This window comes from Fopius arisanus, unplaced genomic scaffold (genome assembly GCF_000806365.1).
Source record: "Fopius arisanus strain USDA-PBARC FA_bdor unplaced genomic scaffold, ASM80636v1 scaffold00022, whole genome shotgun sequence".
NCBI classification, from domain to species: Eukaryota; Metazoa; Arthropoda; class Insecta; order Hymenoptera; family Braconidae; genus Fopius; species Fopius arisanus.
In genome coordinates this window covers 185401-205535 of record NW_011887761.1, presented here as the reverse complement: position 1 = coordinate 205535, position 20135 = coordinate 185401, and the positions used below count along the sequence as shown (strand labels likewise).

Sequence of the window (20135 nt, the reverse complement as noted above, 5' to 3'; positions counted from 1 at the left end):
TTTTTTCACTGATTACATTATTACAAAAATAACTCCATAGCAACGGATACGAATTCACTTTTTCAAGAGTTTTATTTCGAGAGCGTTACTATTCCCTAGCGCTGTTTGGGTGGGCTGTTTCAGGGAATAAAACTAGTAAGTTAGAGGAAATTGTCTGCGCTTACGGAATTCAGCCGCACGGGCCCGTAGCGGTGGCGCATGAACTAGGATGGAGCCCGTGCTTGTAAGCCAATCAAAGAGCGTCAACTCATTTAATATTTTCTGCCTACATGCGCCGAAAGTGAGCATTCTAACCCCACTTCGTTCGGTTAGAAACGTCGCTTTTGCCGGATTTCGGCAGAAAAATCGTATGCAAACCTCGGGAGGATAATCACACAAGCATTTCCCACGTGCATACCACCCTGGCCTTCGGCTCGGGTGGTAATTTTGCACGTTGGAAGGACTCGTCTACTTTTCCTCCCTAGGTGAGCAATATATTATTGTGACTTACCCTTTAACAATTGGAATCGATTGTTAATAATTTAATGATTTGAATATAACAACCAAATTAAGAATTTTAGTTCAGTTAAAATTAATTACCTAAATAACCTAATATTTGTGAATTACTCTTTAACAATTGAAATCGATTGTTCATAATTTAATGATTTGAATATAACAAGCAACTAAAAATTTTAGTTTAGTTAAAATCAATTACCTAAATAACCTAATATTTGTGAATTACTCTTTAACAATTGGAATCGATTGTTAATAATTTAATGATTTGAATATAACAACCAAATTAAAAATTTTAGTTCAGTTAATTTTTCAATATTTAGAATTCGAACATTTTAATCATAAATTAATTGAACAGATAATTTCATGTTTGTAGATGACCCTTTAACAATTGGAATCAATTGTTCATATTTAATTTCACTATTGCACCTAAATTTAATCCTTTAAATTAAAAATTTTCAGTGCTTCAATCTTCGAGCATTTTAATCTTTAATAAATTACCTAAATAACCTAATATTGGTGAATTACCCTTTAACAATTGGAATCGAGTGTTAATATTTGAATTAAAATATTACCTCCAAATTTAAATTTTTTATGTAATATTTTGCAATAATCAACTTGAATGACTGAATAAAAACTAAAACATGAATATTTCAATTATATTTCGTTGAGGAAAATTACTATGATTAACTAACACATGTCAGAGAGGCTTGAAACAGGTACGAATACTTTTGATTGCATCATTTGTTTGGTAATTATTAACATTAAAAAAATCATAAAAAAATGTTCTGAACAAATAGCGCCAAGCCGATGCTAATTTAAACGCAAGATAGAAGCATGGGACAATAACTGCATAGATGAAATCACACAATTTTTAAAAAAATATAAATATTAAATTTAAAAAATCACAAAAAAATTTTGTGAAAAAATGGCGCCAAGTCGACGTGAATCTGATCGCCTCCAAGGCAGAAACATGGGACAATTACTGAATAGTTGAAATGACACAGTAGGCGAACTGATTATGATATAATCTTATTTTTAAAAAACCATGGAAATATTAAAAAATGCCAAATTTATGCTGACAGCGTCAACTAGGACAATTTTCCGCAGTTTTTCTTCCAATTGGAAAATCGATTATTGTTAATAAAGGCTTTTGTCATTCCGGCTGTAAGCCAGTGTTTTACGGCGGCGTCGCTTTGCTTGGCGTCCACGAAACGCTGACTACGGCTGTTATGACAAAAAATAGTGGGCGTCAAACAGCCAAAAAAAATTTGTCGACGAATATGATTGTTGCAAACCTCATTTTCGCTAGAAAAGTTTTTTTCGGCCTAATGACAAATTACTTCAGTCGTTACGGACATCTTATCATGTATAAGCACTACATCTCATTTTAGACTATTCGCTGATGATCTTCGTCCCCCACTCTTTGCCGTTGTCCCATAATGTGAGTGTGCCACCATGCGTCGCTTATGAACGCGCCATCACACTGACGGGTACCCACTCTCCTCATACCGACATGCTATTTGACGTTCATTGGTGAATTGGTTAGGTACACGTCAGGTATACGGAATCCAATTGTGATATATTGAGCTGAATCAAATCTCAATAGTTTTGGCGTTTTGTCAATTAGCGTGCGAACTCTAGCTTTGTCAATCATTCACTTCCTACGAAGTATGTTCATTATCGAACAGCCCGGCGAGCCAAGTTGACTTTTTTCCGAATCAATTTCCTATGGACGGGGTTTGAAACAACATATTTTGTCATTAGGCGGAAAAAACTTTTCTAGCGAAGATGATGTTTGCAACAATCATATTGGTCGACAAATATTTTTTGGCTGTTTGAGGCCCACTATTTTTTGTCATATCAGCCGTAGTCAGCGTTTCGTGGACGCGAAGCAAAGCGACGCAGCCGTAAAACACTGTCTTACAGCCGGAATGACAAAAGCCTTTATTAATAATAATCGATTTTCCAATCGGAAGTAAAACTGTGGAAAATTGTCCTAGTTGACGCTGTCAGCATAAACTTGGCATTTTTTAATATTTCCATGGTTTTTAAAAAATAAGATTATATCATAATCAGTTCGCCTAGTGTGTCATTTCAACTATTCAGTAATTGTCCCATGTTTCTGTCTTGGAGGCGATCAGATTCACGTCGACTTGACGCCATTTTTTCAGAAAATTTTTTTGTGATTTTTTCGTTAAAAGACAGGACACCAAATCGAAAATACAATTATGAAAATTTTATGAATTATTGCATTTCCCTTAATTGTAGTGATGTGAACACCCAATTAATTGTCAAGAAGTTATTGAGAATGATGAGCATGAAAAATTGTCAGAGGCAATCAAGAAAAATTCAAAGCATTGAACCTAACAAAAAGTGGAGTCTAGTCACTGAACCCAAAGATAAATCAGTCATCGGTGTTAAGTGAATGTATATAAGAAAAAAACAAATGATGTGTATAAAGTAAACCGATCAGGTAGATAATGTCTATTCTTCAGTCGCGAGAATGGAATCCCTGAAAAATCTTTTGTGACATTGTTGTCAAGAGTCACTCTATATTGAAAAGTTTTTAAATAATCAAATATCAACAGAAGTATATATCGATCAGCCATTGGGTTTTAACGACGGTACGAAGAGGATATACAAGATGCATAAGTCAATATATGGTTTAAAAGAGAGTCCCCGAGTCCGGTATGAATGCTTTCATCAATTTATCATAGGATTGAAATTCAAGAGAAATAGTTACGACTATTGTTTATATGTAATTGATAACGGACCATATTCTATCTACATTATAATGTTTGTTGATGATGTATTAATTTTTGTTACAAAAAAAAGAACAAGATCAGTGAAGTAAAATCAAAGATGTCCAAACAATTCAAGATGAAGGACATAGGAATGGTCAGTAGTTGCATCGGAATCGAAATTAACCATGATGTTGAGAGAAAAATGATGGCCTTAAGTAAAAACAAATATATCAAATCACTACCCATACAAAATGTAAAACCTTATAAGACCCCTATGGAAATACATCTTAAACTACAACCGGCTCAAGACGTCGATGAAACGGTTAAATATCGGAATTTGATTGGCGAATTACTCTACGTAAATACATGAACGCTTTAGCATTACACTTGTAGCATTCAGTGTTAATTGCCTGAGTCGTTTTCAAGGTTGTTACGATCAGACGTATTTGAATTACGCTCTGAGGATTTTAAAGTACCTGTACCTCACTATGAATCAAAAGTTGCATTATACAGAATCAAAAGATACAGAAGTGTTAGATTGTTCAGTCGATTCTAATTGGGCAGGTGATGGACTCATATGTGAGTTGAGATTCTGGAATGTGTTAAGTTATAAGGTAAATTCCGAGTTACGATTTCCAAGTATTCAATTCAATATTTTTTTGAATCCCACGTTGGGATATTCAGAAGTTTCAAGTGAAGAAGTTTTTAATTCACGTTGAAGTTTTTTTGGTCTTGCATGATCGTAACTAATAATTAATTTTGCCTAGTTTCAACGATTTTTCGCTCGAAATCTAACTACGTGAATCGTTTAGATTTTGTATTTTACAAAGTTACCTTTGCAATTTTATCATAAAAAAGCAGTTAACTTATTAACTCTTAATTACACATGAACTCCTCTTTTTCCTGTAAAATTCCAGTAAAATGGATTTTTCACCTTTAAAACAAAAATGCATCATAAAAATTAATGGCAGTTTCCAAACTTGTTAGAGTGAGTTATTAGTAACTTATTTATTACGTGGTGAAAAACTTCTATAATAAAATGTACCCTGACGGTGTAGTAGAAAAAGTGAGGAGTGTATTAAAAAATACCATTTTTCAAGTAAGAATCATACAAAAATATGGTAATTTTTACAAAATTCACGGCGTTTTTTCTATTAAAGTATCGTAAAAATTTGTTCAGACTTGTTGCGTTATACTTTCTGTAATTCTCTTCGTAAAATTGGCTGTTGTACATATACATTTTTTTTCGCGCGTCTAAACCTTATTATTGATTAAAATTACAATGAAAATCATTACAATGATAATCTTGCGGTAGGAGTTTAATTGATACATTGGCTGATGGGCTAATATTATTTATTATTCAATTAATCCTATACCAAATTTATTTTTCGCGTTACAGTACTGAACGGTTCTCCAACTATAATTTTCGAGCAATTGAACGGAAAATTCGTCATCGACAGTTGTACGGAAAATGTATTGGTCAATATTTTTCATTGCACGATCAATTTTCTGTTTATAATAATCGATCAATTGAGCAATTGATATTTTCACTCAATTATTCATAATATGATGGGTCAAATATTTCTTTTTCATATTAATTCAAGATGTTGTATTCACTTCCGCTACGAATATTACTAAAAATAATATTTCGACCGATCTCTGCATAACACATATAAAATCGGGGTATCTTTTTCTGTTAGATATTTATTCGAGTTTACAATCAAAGAGAAAGTCGTAAAATATCAGTAGTAAATAAGACCTGTCGCCACAGTAGTCACAAGCGTGACTAAAAACAGGCTGAACGTGTTTGTTTCGAAGATATTTCGAAAATGATATACAATACCATTATTAAAAAGATGAAACTTACCAATGAATGGAATAAATCTCCAGGTGTTTCCAAAAAAGAAGATTGGTTTGGGACCGGGAAGTTCTGAATATGGACGAACATGAGACAAAACGTTTTCATCGAACACTGGTGCAAAAGCACACAAATTTCTTGTAAAAATATTTCTTATTAAAACAGTTTTCACTGACAAATTAATCGCGATTGTCATGTTTATCAAACAATTGGAGAGAAAACTGATCTTTCCATGGAGAAAATTAAAGACTACTCACTCGGATGAGTTCCTACCATGGATAGAGACACAGAAATGAGATCAGACCATTATACTGTTCACCGGCCCGATAGTGAAAACTTAAACCCCATAACAATTCGCTAACACGAAGGCGATTGTTCACCAACTGTACATTTGCTCCTAACTTTCCTGAGGCATTGGGCACATTGCGACTCGCCTCCTTCTCAACAAATCTTATTTCGAAATAGAGGCGGTAGGAAATCCTCCTCTGGTAATTTTACTCATCATTCATTTTTCACCAGAAAACGCACAATTATGGCAATGTATTTTTTGCTGAAAATTGCAGCTTGAAAAATTTCACATGCAAAGGTGTACGTGTTTATGGTAGGCGGAAAAATATCCCCGGAAAAAATAGCCCACACACCCAAAACGTGTTAAAACCCACCCAATTTGATAGACCATAGGAAAATTAGAGCCCCTGAAGAAATAGACAACGAAAAAAATAATTAAATTAAAAAATAATTAAATTGAGCGAGTTTTAACACGTTTTGAATGTGTGGAATATTTTTTCCCTGGGATATTTTTTCCAGGATTCCGTGTTTATACCTTGGGAACAAAAATTGGTTTCAAGGCGGGCGTCTTTACGTGCATTCAGAAGAACATATACTCACAATTTCCAGCAAAATTACATCTTGGACTGAGAGAAAAAAACTGTAGCCAATCGAAACGTGCCGATTTTTTCGAGAAGCAGGGTTTCTACTACTACGACACAAAAATTATACCTTACTCTCAGACAAGAAAAAGTAGTATCAAGAAATTATGAACTCGTCCCAAAGATGATGATAAATTATTCATATTGGAAATGTGATTCCTTAAACAAAACCTAGCTGAGTGAATTGGCTCAAACGTTTTCGTTTCTCAAATGGAAAAGATTTCAACAAAAAGTAATCATCTTTTTAGTCTTACTTCATCGCTCATCACTTTTCGGAGAAGTACAAAATCTCCTAACCAATTTTTTTTCGGTATATCGGTTTTTTTGGGAATTTTCGAGTATGAATTTCTTCACACAATTAAAGCGCATTTCTCAAAAAAGGATTTTTTTCGGCGTAGGTTTCGATTAAATTTGAAATTGCTATTACTGTTTTTGCCGCATAGAGTAACAGTATTGACTACAGTGATATTTCAGGAAAATTAGAAGACTTTAAAAGGTCGGAGATTTCCCTGAAGAGGGAAGTGTGAAAATAGTTTTCAATGAATGTTCTAAATAATATTTTAAAAAACAATCCTATATTCGTTTAACCACAGATTGTAATATTGTTTCACAAATTACGTTACATTACACATGAATAAATTCAACAGGAAACCTGAGTGCATTTCTGAGGACGTTATTCTCACTTTGAATGACGCTTTCGTTGAAAAATCTTTTAGCCTATCCTCATTCTTCAAAAATTTTATTTGTTTTTCTGGGCATTCTTCTTGAAGCAACGCCTTCACTCATGTGCAGCTAATATGGACCCATAGAAAGAAATTTTATTCAATGCATTGACTAAGATATCATTTTTCATTGTGGAATAGTATATTATGCCACAAGTGCGGTATAAATTTTTTTCCTCATGGGGAATTTGTAAAATGAGCCTTCAGTTAGTTTTACAATCCCATGAGTCGAAAAACACCATATCACACGCATTTCGCATAATATTTTGTGTCACTAGACCCAGAATCCGCGGTGCTATATAAGGAAGACCAAGGTTTTTGACGCGTATTGGAAAATAAAGAATTAAATTAATGGTATTTGACCGCCTTATACTTAGCGCATTAATTCATGGGAATCATTAATTACCTTTTCAAATAATTTTGAAATAATTTAGGGAAATTTAGCTAGTAGGTGTCATGATTTGGTGAGATCTCGTTAATTAATTATTCATTTTTTAAAATTAAAGCGTATACACGGAGAGAAATATTTAGTAAAAATTACGGAACTTTCAGTTCACTTACCAATTACGGAGTTGATTCGAAAAATTTAAGTGACGGTATCGTTATTTTTCACCGATAATTCAGATAAAAATTACGGAATGACGCGGAAAAATTCCGTGACTTTAGATAAAAATTACGTGACAGTTCCGTAAAATTTCCGACAACCACATTTCGCTCCAGAATTACGGAAAATACACGTAATTTTTATTGAATATATCTCTCAGTGTAGTTAGCAAAAATTGCTTATTTTGTATTTTTCTAAATTGGGAATGACGTCAGAATCATTTGGGGAATCGATTTCTGTAGATTTCATAATTTGGGGAATTGATAAAAAGTTGATAATTAATAAATTAAAAAATTCAATCAATTTTCAGCCCTGTGCATGCGCGCATGCATACCCGTTCCATCCTGCGCCATTCGGGCACACTAATTACTGGAAATCATTAATTATCCTATAAAATAATTAAGAAATAATTGGGAAAATGTAGGGAGTAGGTTTCATAATTTGGGGAGATCTCGTTAATTAATTATTCATTTTTTTAAATTAAAACGTATAGTTAGTGAGAATTTCTTATCTTTTATTTTTCTAAATTGGCAATTACGTGGAATCATTTGGGGAATCGCTTTCTGTAGATTTCATAATTTGGGGAATTAATAAAGAGTTGATAATTAATAAATTTAAAAATTCAATCAATTTTCAGCCCTGTGCATGTGCGCATGCATACCCGTTCCATCCTTCGCCATTCGGGCACACTAATTACTGGAAATCATTAATTATGCTATGAAATAATTAAGAAATAATTTGGGGAAATGTAGGGAGTAAGTTTCATAATGTGTGGAGATCTCGTTAATTAAGTATGCATTTTTTTAATTAAAGCGTATAGTTAGCGAACATTTTTTATTTTTTATTTTTAAGTTGGGAATTACGTAGAATAACTTGGGGACTTGATAAAGAGTTGATAATTAATAAATTAGATAATTACATCAATTTCCAGTCCTGCGCGTGCGCGCGTCCACACCCGTTCCTTCCTTCGTTATCAACACTCGTTTAAAAAAAATTGAATATTATTCATAGAAAACTTGTTTACTAATTTTATAGAGGATAAAGCAGCAACCGAATATGAATCAGAAAGCAAACTTCGATCACTGAGTTGTCGAAATAGCGATAAATTGGATTGTGATTTATTTTCAATTTTTATCGTTTTTCCTTGTAAAAGCATTGTAGAGAAATGAAAAGTACGGGAAAATTTCAGTCAGAGAAAATTCACACAACGTCATTTCTTAAAGAGAACACTAGTCAATTAGAGTGGAAATGATCCTTCCATTTCTCTGTTTTTCTCGCCAAAAATCCAAAATAATGTGATTATTAAATATAAAATACAAAATAAAAATAAAGATATAAAATAATCACATTATTTTGGATTTTTGGCGAAAATGAAAGAAAAACATTAACGGTTGAAAGAAAACAATGGGAAACTGAATGAAACATAAATTTTTCGTTTCATTTGTTAATTATTAACATATTCGATTATTTGAAAAATCCAATTTTCGAAATAAAATTTAAAAGTAATGGAATGGAAGTATTTCTGTTTCATACACTTATGATTTTTTCATAATTTGGTGGAATTAATTACAAAAAAATATTCAAAAATGTCCAAAATTTCTGGAACGAAATTTGAAATGATGTTTTTCTGTGCATCGGTGACATATAATTGGAAAACAACGATCTTCTTATGATAATAACACAGCAAGTAACTAACTGACAAAGAAGTTTGAAGTCCAATGAAATGGAAAAAAATTGAGTGGAAATCAATATTAATAAGTGCATTATTTGATTTTCGATTTTTCAAAAACTGGAAACAATGAACTGGTTTATTAATTATTGAAATTTTTTCAATTTTTCAAATTAAAGAAACAGTTGGGATCAATTCCCCAAATGATTCTCCCTTTAAAAAAAGAAAGATTTCGCTAATTACGTACTTTAAGTGTAAAAAATTGATAATTAATTAATGAGGTCTTCCCAAATTATGAAACCTACTCCCTAAATTATTTCGAGATTATTTCATAGGTTAATTAATGATTTCCATTCATTAGTACGCCCGATGGCGGAGAATGGAACGGGTATGCATGCACGCATGCACAGGGCTGGAAATTGATATAATTATTTAATTTATTACTTATCAATTCCCCAAAATATGAAACTGTAGGGGTTCGGGCGGTTTAGAATTAATTTGTAATAATAAGTTGATTCCATTCGACCTGGTTGCCACAAAATAATATTTTTATTTAGTGGATACTTATACTTTAAAGTGCCAGGCACATCTGCAGTTATTAATCCGTCCTCGGGATGAATGAAATGATAAGGATAAATGTAGAAGGAAATCAATTTAATGAAATTAGGTTTTGATTAGATAAAAGTAACCACCATATTCGGAAAGTACTCACAAATCATCTCATTTCTCACCCATACTCATCCGTCCACTCGTTTCACAATAGTTTTGTATTATCTGGCTAAAACTTCAGCCAGTACATGAATAAACCTTAATATTAGGGATTTAGTTAACTTGAAATGTGTCCTTTGTATAGAACTTCACGTAAGATGTACGAGACCGAGTTACTTTGCACCTCATCTGGCGGATCCTTGTGGAGTTAGGTTTTCAAAAATAATGGAACCGATCACCACGAAGATGTGCGTAATTGTAATCGATAATAATCCCAGTTTACTCGGATTATCGGTAAGCCGCAGGCAGGAGAAATTTAACTGGTTCCGGAATCAAGTACCAAATAATCTCGAGGAGTTCGCCCCTTTGTACGTTCTTTGTTGAAGCTAGGACGGGACTGATCAGTTTTCGATCATCAGTCTCAGTGGGAGTTCGGTCGATGCCCGGGAACATTGGCCGAACTGCTGATTTTTGATGATTTTTGATAGATTCGTTGAGTCGATGCATTCCGCGGGCGAACCGTGTGAGGAATCGCGAAATCTGTGAAACTTGCTCGCTCGATTTCGCTTACTTTAATTTACCTTATTTTAATCGATAAATTCCAAATACAACAAAACCTACAGAAATCGATTTCCCAAATGATTCTACGTAATTCTTAATTTAGAAAACTAAAAAATGAGAAATTTCCGCTAACTATACGCTTTAATTTCGAAAAATTAATAATTGATTAACGGGGTCTCCTTAAATTATAAAACCTACTCCCTAAATTTCCCCAGATTATTTCCTAATTATTTCATAGGTTAATTAATGATTACCATTAATTAGTGCGCCCGATGACGAATGATGGAACGGGTATGCATGCGCGCACACGCACGACGGGAAATCGATTTAATTATTTAATTTATTAATTATCAACTCTTCGTCAATTTCCCAAATTATGAAATCTACAGAAATCGATTCCCCAAATGATTCTATGTAATGTTCAATTCAGAAAAATAAAAAATAGGAAATTTTAACTAACTATATGCTTTAATTTAAAAAAATGAATAATTAATCAACGAGATCTTTCCACATTATGAAACCCTCTCCCTAAATTTCCCCAAATTATTTCCGAATTATTTGATAAGTTAATTAATGATTCACATTAATTAATGCGCCAAGTATACGGCGGTTGCGTGAGCAGGACCGACGTATATTTGGCGAACAAATTGAATATTTTTCAAAAAGTCATTAATAGAATAATTAGGAAATGATTTCGAAATATTTAGCAAACCTTTTTTAGAATTTGCAAACAAGTGGATATTTAATTATTATTAATAAACTGTTCAACCATATAATTGGCGGAATTTAATCAAAATTGCAATAACCAAATTCTAAACGATGGAACGGGACCCCTGATCTAACATGTGATGAGAACGTCATTAACGTCTAGTATAATTATAAAAAAAGAAAATGAATATGGTCATCCCACGTGACGCTGCGGCTATGGGGCAGCAGTATCCAATTAGCCGACAAAAAATATTTTTCAAATAAATTACCATTCAAAATGGCTTGTAATTCGTTAGCCGGTCATTGTACATCGGTTTTTAACGTTTGAGAGTTGATGTTTTTTTTTTATTAATTAATGAAAAAATTTCATGAAGATAGCCGACAAATTTTTGAAAAATTCATAGAAGAAAAAATTTTTTATCCAATCGATTGCAAATTGTTTGCAGAATCTGAATCTATGCTGCAAATTGTTTGAGAGTTGATAGTTTATTGGGAATCATCAATTTTTGATAACATGGTAAATTATACAAAATTCTAAGTAATTGATTTTTTAATAAATCATCACCTACAATGGATTGTAATTTATTAGCCGGTTATCGTATGCCATTTTTTACCATCTGAGAGTTCATAAGCCTTTTTTAATTAATTAATTATGAAAACTATGATGTTAGCCGATAGAATTTTTTTCTATGACTAGAAAAATATATACAAAACTCTCAATCAATGAACTTTCAAATGTTAAAAAGGGGCAGCCACAACTTCACTGAAGATGACTGACTGAACTAAAAAAAATCATTATATTAATAAACCCAGAACAATTTGCATTTATCAAATAATACATATATTACCTGTGTGACCAGAGAATTCCTATAAAATATAAGTCCAACCGAGGCACACTACTTGGGGATTTCGTATCTGTGATCTTATTTAAGGGGAGTTTGATATAATTCAAAGGCGTCGTGAAATGATGAGTAAAAAGGAACCGAAGGTTAAATGACTAACTCGGAGGTTTTGACTATGTTAATAATTTACTATATTTTTGAATGAGAGATCATCACCAAAATTACTACACGAAGAAATAGGGCCTTTTAATGATTGGCTTGAGGGATAAGAGTAAGGTTAGCCAACTAGCGCCAACGCGACATATATTCACAAGGGGTGATTCGACTACAAAAAAAGACGAAAGAGAAGTTAGGAGGACCACTGAAAAATAATAGCAATATGCAGGGGCTCAAAATACATTTAAGTTATTAATAAAGAGAGAGGTTCAAAAAATAATAATAAAACCATTCCGAAATTTAATAACTACGATGGGGCTCACCGTTGGGGGAAATTAATACGGGCTAAGGGAAACTCGTTCGGACAGGGAATGAAAGTGGCCAATTAAAACGTGACACGGGCATCCCTGCACCAAATTTCTAGTCCCAGATTCTATCATTTCATTACAAGTTAGCAGGTACGATTCGCTAGAGATATTTAATTGATTTTCTCATCGTATAAACGGGCCGTTGCCAAACGTCAGAAATTTGCGAATTCAAACCATCCAATATGGCCGTCAGCCGGATGGAGAGATTTGTGATTCAAGTTTCATTTATTATTTGTTCGGAAACTCATTGTTTTCCATGTTTTCAAAAAAATTACAGAATCTAATGAATAAAGTCATATGTGATTAAATTCACGAAACAACGCAATAAGTCTGTATAAGTTCAATTTTTGGAAAATTACAGATGTTTATCTTCATTCCCAGATTTATGAAAACCCTTTTAAAAAGGGGAAAAAAATCGAAAAAATTCGAGATAATTGTGCTCTCAGTTCCTTTCAAATTGAAGAACAAAAAATCACGGCGTTTTGCCTGCAACACATTTTTTTTCAATGAAAACTGCAAATTTTTTCGTTTTTTGTTCAAGATACCGGCAGAGATCATTCGTTCAGGTAAATTAAGTATATCTGCTCAAATTACTCATGTCTATGTATAGTTATGATTACTAGTTAATTAACCTCTAGAATGATCTGTGCAGGGATTCTTGACAACAACCGTAAAAATTTTCAGTTGTCATTTTTTTCAAATGTGTTGCAGGCAAAACATCGCAAGTTTATTTTTCTCAACGTTTAAGGAATTGCGAGTACAGCCATTGCAAATTTTCTCAGACTAGTAGAAAATTAATTGAAAATTAAAAAAAAAATATACAGTGATACAAGAACGAATTTACCAAGGAAAAGAAAGAAAATATTATGGTAAACATACCCGGCGTTTACCGAAATTATTTTGTACAACGTTGAATTATTTTTGATTTTTTTAATTTCCCCAGATTTTTAAAACCATTTTTAGAGTGGGATAGAAAATAAAACTGAAGAAACCCATTGTTAATTCATCAAAAATCAGGGAATCAAAATGAAGATCTGAAATTTTCCCTACAATTATCTTTTCGGGTCATAAATATCTGAAGAAATTGGCGCCTTAAAATTAGATGAGGGCAGAATAACCATGTATATTGGCTTAATTTGAAAAACGCGAAATAATTTCCACGGAAAAGAATTTAACCCTGCGCATGATGGAGAGTTTGCCTGCTCTCTCTCTCTCTCTCACTCTATCAGGTTCGCATTGCTCCCTCTCTGTGTCTTCTCGGAATAGTAACTTGTGTTATCGAGTACACTGAGAAAAAAAAATAATTTTGCCTAGAATATTTTCTTCCCACAAGTAAATCTGGCGATCACTGTGTAAATACTCTCATAAGACTTACTAATGCCAAATATATTTTCTTGTGGTTAGTAAATATTCTTGGGTAAAGAAATTTTTTTTCTCGGTGTATGTTCTACATTTTCACGATAAATTAAAAGCATTGCAAAAGCTACGTGTATTCCAAGAAAAAACCAATAAAGAACACAGGGAACGTGCGATGGCGATATCGTAAAAGCAAGAGAGAAAAGGAGAGCAATCGTAACGAATTGATTATTTTTCTTCGTTTTTCAAAAATTAGAATAAATCAGCGTTCATTTTTGGAGAACTCTGAGGACAAGAATCATGTACTCAAGTTCTACTAGGAGTAAAGGCATCATTGAATGTTCACATTTCTAAATTGCAAAATATAAAAATACCAAAATAGTTGAATTTCGTTTATTATACTAATAGTATATTATGCAACATGTGCGTAATATATTTTTTGACTCGTGGGAGGTTTGTAACACGAGCCGAAGGCGAGTTGTACAATCCCACGAGTTGAAAAATATATTACGCACGCGTTTCATACAAAATTTTATGTCATTGCGCCCGGAATCCGCGATTTAACCGAGCGAAGCGAGGTTAGAATCGCGAGATTACGGGCACCGATGGCATAAAAATATTTCTGATATACTAGTTTACAATATTTTCATATATAATTACAATATTGATCATTTCAGTTTCACCGCCTATTTAAGATTAAAACGATGATAAAAAATGTCATGCCAGTTCGAAAACTTCCTGTGAAAAAAAAATCAACATCTTTGGACGAAATTTGAACTTGCATTCGGCTCAACGTTCGCGGTGGATTATTATGGACATTCTCGCCAGCGCATGCTGTTTTATGGACAGACACGGCTTCTGTTTTAGTATCACACATTTGGAGTAACTAATAACTTATAATCATTCCGCCATTACGTGATTTTGAAAAATCTGATTCGATAACTTTGTAATGCAATGAAATCAGTCAAAACATTCGTCCCCTCCCTTACTTCGGCAATCTACTTTGGTTTTGGCGCCCCCCACCATTGCTACCGCCCTCCGTTTTGGATTTTAATTAATAATTAATTAATGACATCGTTACAAACGATGAAACCGATTAATATGGCCACTACAATCGAAATACAATCGATTTGACTGGTCGTCATTACAAAATATTCCATTTTTAAATAATTTCAGGTCAACTACACGCCCAAACTTAATTAATTAATTAAAATAATTGGGAAATGTTACAAACAATTATATATCCATTACAATCAAGTACTAACCCAATACAATCGAATGCAATGATGTTTATCTCTATCACTGACCTTTTCAGGTCGAGTACATGGAGGTGGTTCGCTCCGTAGTCGCCGCAGGAAAACTGCTGTGCTCCGCTGTAATCTCTGGTAGTACCTTTGGAGATTCTCAGCCGTTTGTTTTACCGATCGAGCGGTCAATTTCTACGCGATTTATATACGCCTCACATTCACATTCGTCCAGCCTTAACCTCGAATTCCCGTTGAGTGAATTGCAATACGCGATTAGAATTGTTTCTTTCTTGTTTGTTGCGATTCTGACATAAATTTTTCAGAAAAAAATGTCTGACGATGAAGTCGAAGCTTTCGAAATTACGAATTATGATCTGGACAATGAATTCAATATCAATCGTCCTCGGAGGAAACTTACGAAGCAGCAACAAATGCTAGGTATTTATATATCTTTTTCAATGTAAACCCTCTCGCCACTTAACATGCAGGTGCAAAGAAGAGAGCGATAATGAGAATTGCCTTTTAAATATTTTAAAAAACCGTTTGAGAACAAAAAAATGGGAAAATTGATCTGCGGATTTTTATTTTATTGCCGTATTGTAATTTTTGTATAGGTGGTACTTTGTTTACTTTGTAAAATATTTCCACAATGATTTTTCCTGTAGATAGATGACTGAACAATTTGATAACAATGATTTTATAAATAAATTACAGGCTTGGGGCTTCGTGGAAATAATACAAAACCGTTTATGGAGTTCAGGAAATTCAGAGTAAAAAGATAATTCAATGTATTCCTCAACATAAGTGATTCCCAAAATATCTCTCTAATAATGGATATTTTCGATAGGAAGTGATGATGTCTATAAAAAACATAAAATACAGTTTACTTTTTAAATATCTGAGGAAATACTGGGAGAAAAAAAAATTGCTCTGCTAAAAAACTACATTTTCAGCTGAACAATGTTTTGTGGAATCAAGCTTAATTATTTCTGCTCCAAAATTCAGCAATAGGATATGAATACCACTCTTTTTTAATTCAAATTTTGTTCAAAAAAACAATGTATTTGACTGAAAATCAAAATCTCTCTGTTGACGGTGGCATCATTATGCACAACACAGTTAAATTCCTTTTCACCCATTTTTCTTTATTGAGCAGGAGATTAAGTCGAGTTTTCAGTGAATGAAACGTTAAATTTCAAAACACACAATGTTGAACGCGCAGAGCATCTTAACAACTTTGTCCAAACTTTTTTCCTTGCAACGGAATGAACTATTTGAATTCCCATCCCAGAATCATTAACATTTTTTACTCGACGAAAAAAATCCTTGAAGGATTCGAATGAATATATTTTTTGCAGAGAAAATTTTTTCTTAGTGAATAAAATCTCTTCTAACATCTGCGTCCTCCCTTCCAGAAAATGTTTTGAATTTTTTAAACATTTCCCTTTACAATTTTGTATAGAATTATGTATTAAATCCTATTTATTCATAAAAATGATATATGCTAATATGCTCTTGTCCTCGCAATATCCAGGTGTTTGGGCTGACGACAGTGATGAGGATGCTGCACTACAACCATCTAAGGGAGGATTTAAAGGACCATCTAGAGTACCTAAGAATTATACAGTTCCTGTCAGTTTCGTTGCTGGCGGAGTTCAACAGGCAGGAAAACCAAAGGAAGAAACACAAGATCAAGATGATCAGGATGAGACCGGTATAGCTGAAGTAGGTGATGCTGATTATGTACCGCACAATTCCAGGTAAATGTGTTTTTTTTCTGTGTTTCTCTGTGTTTTTTGCCATCGTCAAATGTTTAACATTCACTGGTTTTCATTTCGTATATATCGATACAGCTAGCATGAAATTGGCAGAAACGAGATAAATTCAATTGTTGATAGGTGCCTATCATCAAACATTATTATATATTTTATCATATATCATATCATGTATCTTATCATATATCAAATATAGTCCAAGTATCAAGTCCTCTCAAATATTACTTATTGATAGCAACACCAATTAAACGTAAAACATAAATCAAGGATCATAATTCCCTCAAAATCTCGATTGATATTCAGCTTAAAGATAACTTAAAACAATTCAACTCTCTCACGTTATAGAGTATTATTACAATTCACAATAAGGACCAAAATTGCATTCTGATTAATGAACGTGAATGAAACGATTTCGTTTTAACGCATTGATGAAGTGGACAAAAGCTGCTCTTTCCCAAATTATGTGTTTATAATTATTTTTCAACTGCCCGTTCCATGCGGAACATCTTGGTTATTAAAATTGTCATTAAATATCACGTTTTTCAAGCTAGATTATTGGATTGACTTGGTTGCATAGAATTAAACTTTGGATCCCTCAAATCATTTTGGTCAATCTCACTTTTTTATCAGCCCTTTGAGTTAAACTAAGTCTGCTCATTTATTTTGAACTTTCATAAAAATCAAATGTACTAATCAATAGCGTAACTTTCGTCTATCTACTGAAGAATGTCTTTTAACAGTCATTTCTCATCAAATTTCATATCAGCTATTTTTGTGGAGGGCAGAAGTTAATGGTTCCATAATGGTTCGTAATTATTATGACTGGGAAATTTTTCATCTTTGTCTTGGTCTTTTTGTCCATGATTCGGCCTCCCATACATATTACCTGCAGGTACATCATTTTGAGCCAAAATTTTTAAAATTTTAAAATTTTAAAATTTTGGCTCAAAATGATGTACCTGCAGGGAATATGTATGGGAGAGTAATAGTCAAAATTTTTGACTATTACTCTCATTTTCTTTATTATTCTATTTATAATCCGTCGAAAGTTCACTAATCTCTGAGGTAATCGTCTCGACCCTTGATTTTGGAGATGCGAAAATAAAATAATTATTGATCTGGTCTTCACATCTGGATATGTTGCTGTGGGGTAGCTTCAGTGTAAAAGCCTTTTGAAAATTAATAGACTATCTCATCTTTTCACTGATGGATTTACTAGTGTGCCTGGATTTAGTCATGTACCCTTGGGCAACTCTTTGAGACTTCCACCCTGCAGGCTGAATCAGAAACATCCTCGCACCAGAATCAGTTATCATTAATGCAGGAGTGTGGCGGAAGGTATGTCCGGTGTAATCTGAAGGTGAATTCAGTTCCAAGAAATGAGCAATTTCTTGAGGCCTTTTTCCAAATGTGTTTCCTCCCACATTCTGATCGCTGATTGTCCGCCACCATATTTTATGAAAAAATGTAGGGTAGTCGTGTGCCTTGCGTGGAATTGCATGTATTTTTTTTTACTAGTTGATATAATTCGCCATCCACTATGAATTGTTCATCATTCTTAGTGTTTTTTTAAAGTGAGATGGAAAGGTAGTTGCAGAAAAGCACAAGTTGAAAATCTATTATTTGATGGATCAGCAAGGAGAGGGGCGGGATATAAAAGTGAATCATTGTCTGCGTCATGCAGGGAAGATTATTTAGCAAAGTCGTTCTCTGAAAAATTTTTAATTATTTCTAAGATTTTTTCAATCATAGTTTCCTTATCTCATAATTGGCAGATGTCTCCGAATCAGAAATAGAAAAATTGAAGTGGCAATCAGCTGTCACTTTGTCGAGTGAGAAAAGGAAGAGTAGAGGAATGGATGTTGCAGAGTTTAATTTTGATGTCCTGATGTTTTGAAAAAAAATATTTCGGTAAGTCTTGTTCCTATTTTTTGCACCCATCCTCATCTCTATGAAGTAAAGAAGTTATGATTGAAAAAATCTGAAAAATAATTGAAAATTTTTCAGATAAGAAAATTTTATACATATTCTCCACGTGCTGCGTACGGAATATTTACATTTAGCATATAGGCCAGTAAAACAAGACTCGCATTTATACTTGATACCACCCAAAAAAGTCCTGGCAGGCTGAAATTGCATTAAAGTGTAGAGAAAATTCTCCTGATCATCATATCAAAAATGTGCATCTTCACGTTGAGCAGAAATATGCTTAATTAATTGAAAACTAATGAAAAAATGAGGGCGAACGCCAAAAAACTACACTGGATTAATTAGTCTAATCCTACCGGAAAAATAAAATTATCCCGAGGTTGGGCTGACCCAATTCTTCATATTGCAAGTAGAAGCAATGTTCTCAAGCTCTTCGTTATTTTTTATTTAATTTTTAAACACGATTTGGAACAAAAAGTCCCAAATAATCGGCTGATCACGTATGCCCGCCCCCCTGATGCGTGCGTCACTGGACGCACTGGACAGAGCATTTCAAACTCCTGCGCATCCCGCGCATACCCATCAGCGGCGCGCGCAACGGGGGGCCGGGCAACACAATCAGCTGATTGTTTGGGTCTTTTTGTGCTCAACGATGTTTGAAAATTAATTAAAAAATAATAGTAGGCTTAGGAACATTACTTCGACTCGAAATTTGAAGCATCAGATGAGCCCAACCTCTGCATATTTTTATCTTTTCGATAGGATTAGAACAATTAATCCAGTATAGTTTTTTGGCGTTCCCCCCAACTTTTTGATTAATTTTCAATTAATTAAGCACATTTCTGCTGAACGTGTGGGTAGAGATTTTTAATATGATGATGAGGGGAATTTTCTCTACATTTTGGTGTAATTTCAGCCTGCCAGGACTTGTTGAGGTGGTTAAGGTCCAATTTGACTGGCCTAATACTTCCACCAGAGATTATAGGGGAGATTGCTAACGCCAATGGCGAAGCTTCAACCGCGAAATTGTCTGGCCGCCCGAGCCGAACTAATTTTGCGGGTGTACCTGTGAATCAAACAGATCGCGAGGGCAAGAGTGTCGGTAATTTTCGGAGGGCGTGGGTATAGATAAAGCAGAGCGCGAGCCCGAGCGTGTCGATAATTCGGAAAGACCAGCAAACGCGAGAGTGTCGATAATTCCAGGAAATCGTGAGGAAAGAGAACATTCCATATAGAGCGGAGTGGGGGTATGATGAAGAAACAATCGATGGACGGAATGACAAAAATGAATTCACTTCTGTAAATTCGAAAAATTGTTCAACAAATTGGGGAAAAATTGTCTCGAAAATATATATTCAAACGATTGAGAATCGTGTGAAACGTGGAGATTTATGGGTCCCTCAGAACTTTTTTTTTTAATCGATATCTTTTTTGTTAACAATTTCAAAAATGATTAAACAAATT

At 33.7% G+C, this 20135-nt stretch overlaps 2 protein-coding genes across 8 annotated transcripts in view; one reads left to right on the top strand and one right to left on the bottom strand.

The window, feature by feature from the left end:
• LOC105264494 (probable cytochrome P450 49a1) overlaps positions 1-15072 on the bottom strand; it is an 84617-nt gene extending 69545 nt beyond the window's left edge. For 4 of the 7 annotated variants that reach the window (XM_011301396.1, XM_011301403.1, XM_011301398.1 and 1 more), the window contains exon 1: positions 5107-5470. In XM_011301396.1, the coding sequence (XP_011299698.1) occupies positions 5107-5293 (187 nt within the window). In that variant the 5' untranslated portion in view covers positions 5294-5470. Of the gene's footprint in view, positions 1-5106; positions 5471-14985 lie in introns of those variants that run through there. The other 3 variants (XM_011301399.1, XM_011301402.1, XM_011301401.1) reach the window with 3 other exon arrangements.
• A 66-nt stretch (positions 15073-15138) lies between these two features.
• Positions 15139-20135, top strand: part of sip1 (septin interacting protein 1) — a 34314-nt gene continuing 29317 nt past the window's right edge. Inside the window, exons 1-2 of the mRNA XM_011301404.1 lie at positions 15139-15405; positions 16502-16727. Coding sequence (XP_011299706.1) covers positions 15297-15405; positions 16502-16727 — 335 coding nt within the window. The 5' untranslated portion in view covers positions 15139-15296. The remainder of the gene's footprint in view (positions 15406-16501; positions 16728-20135) is intronic.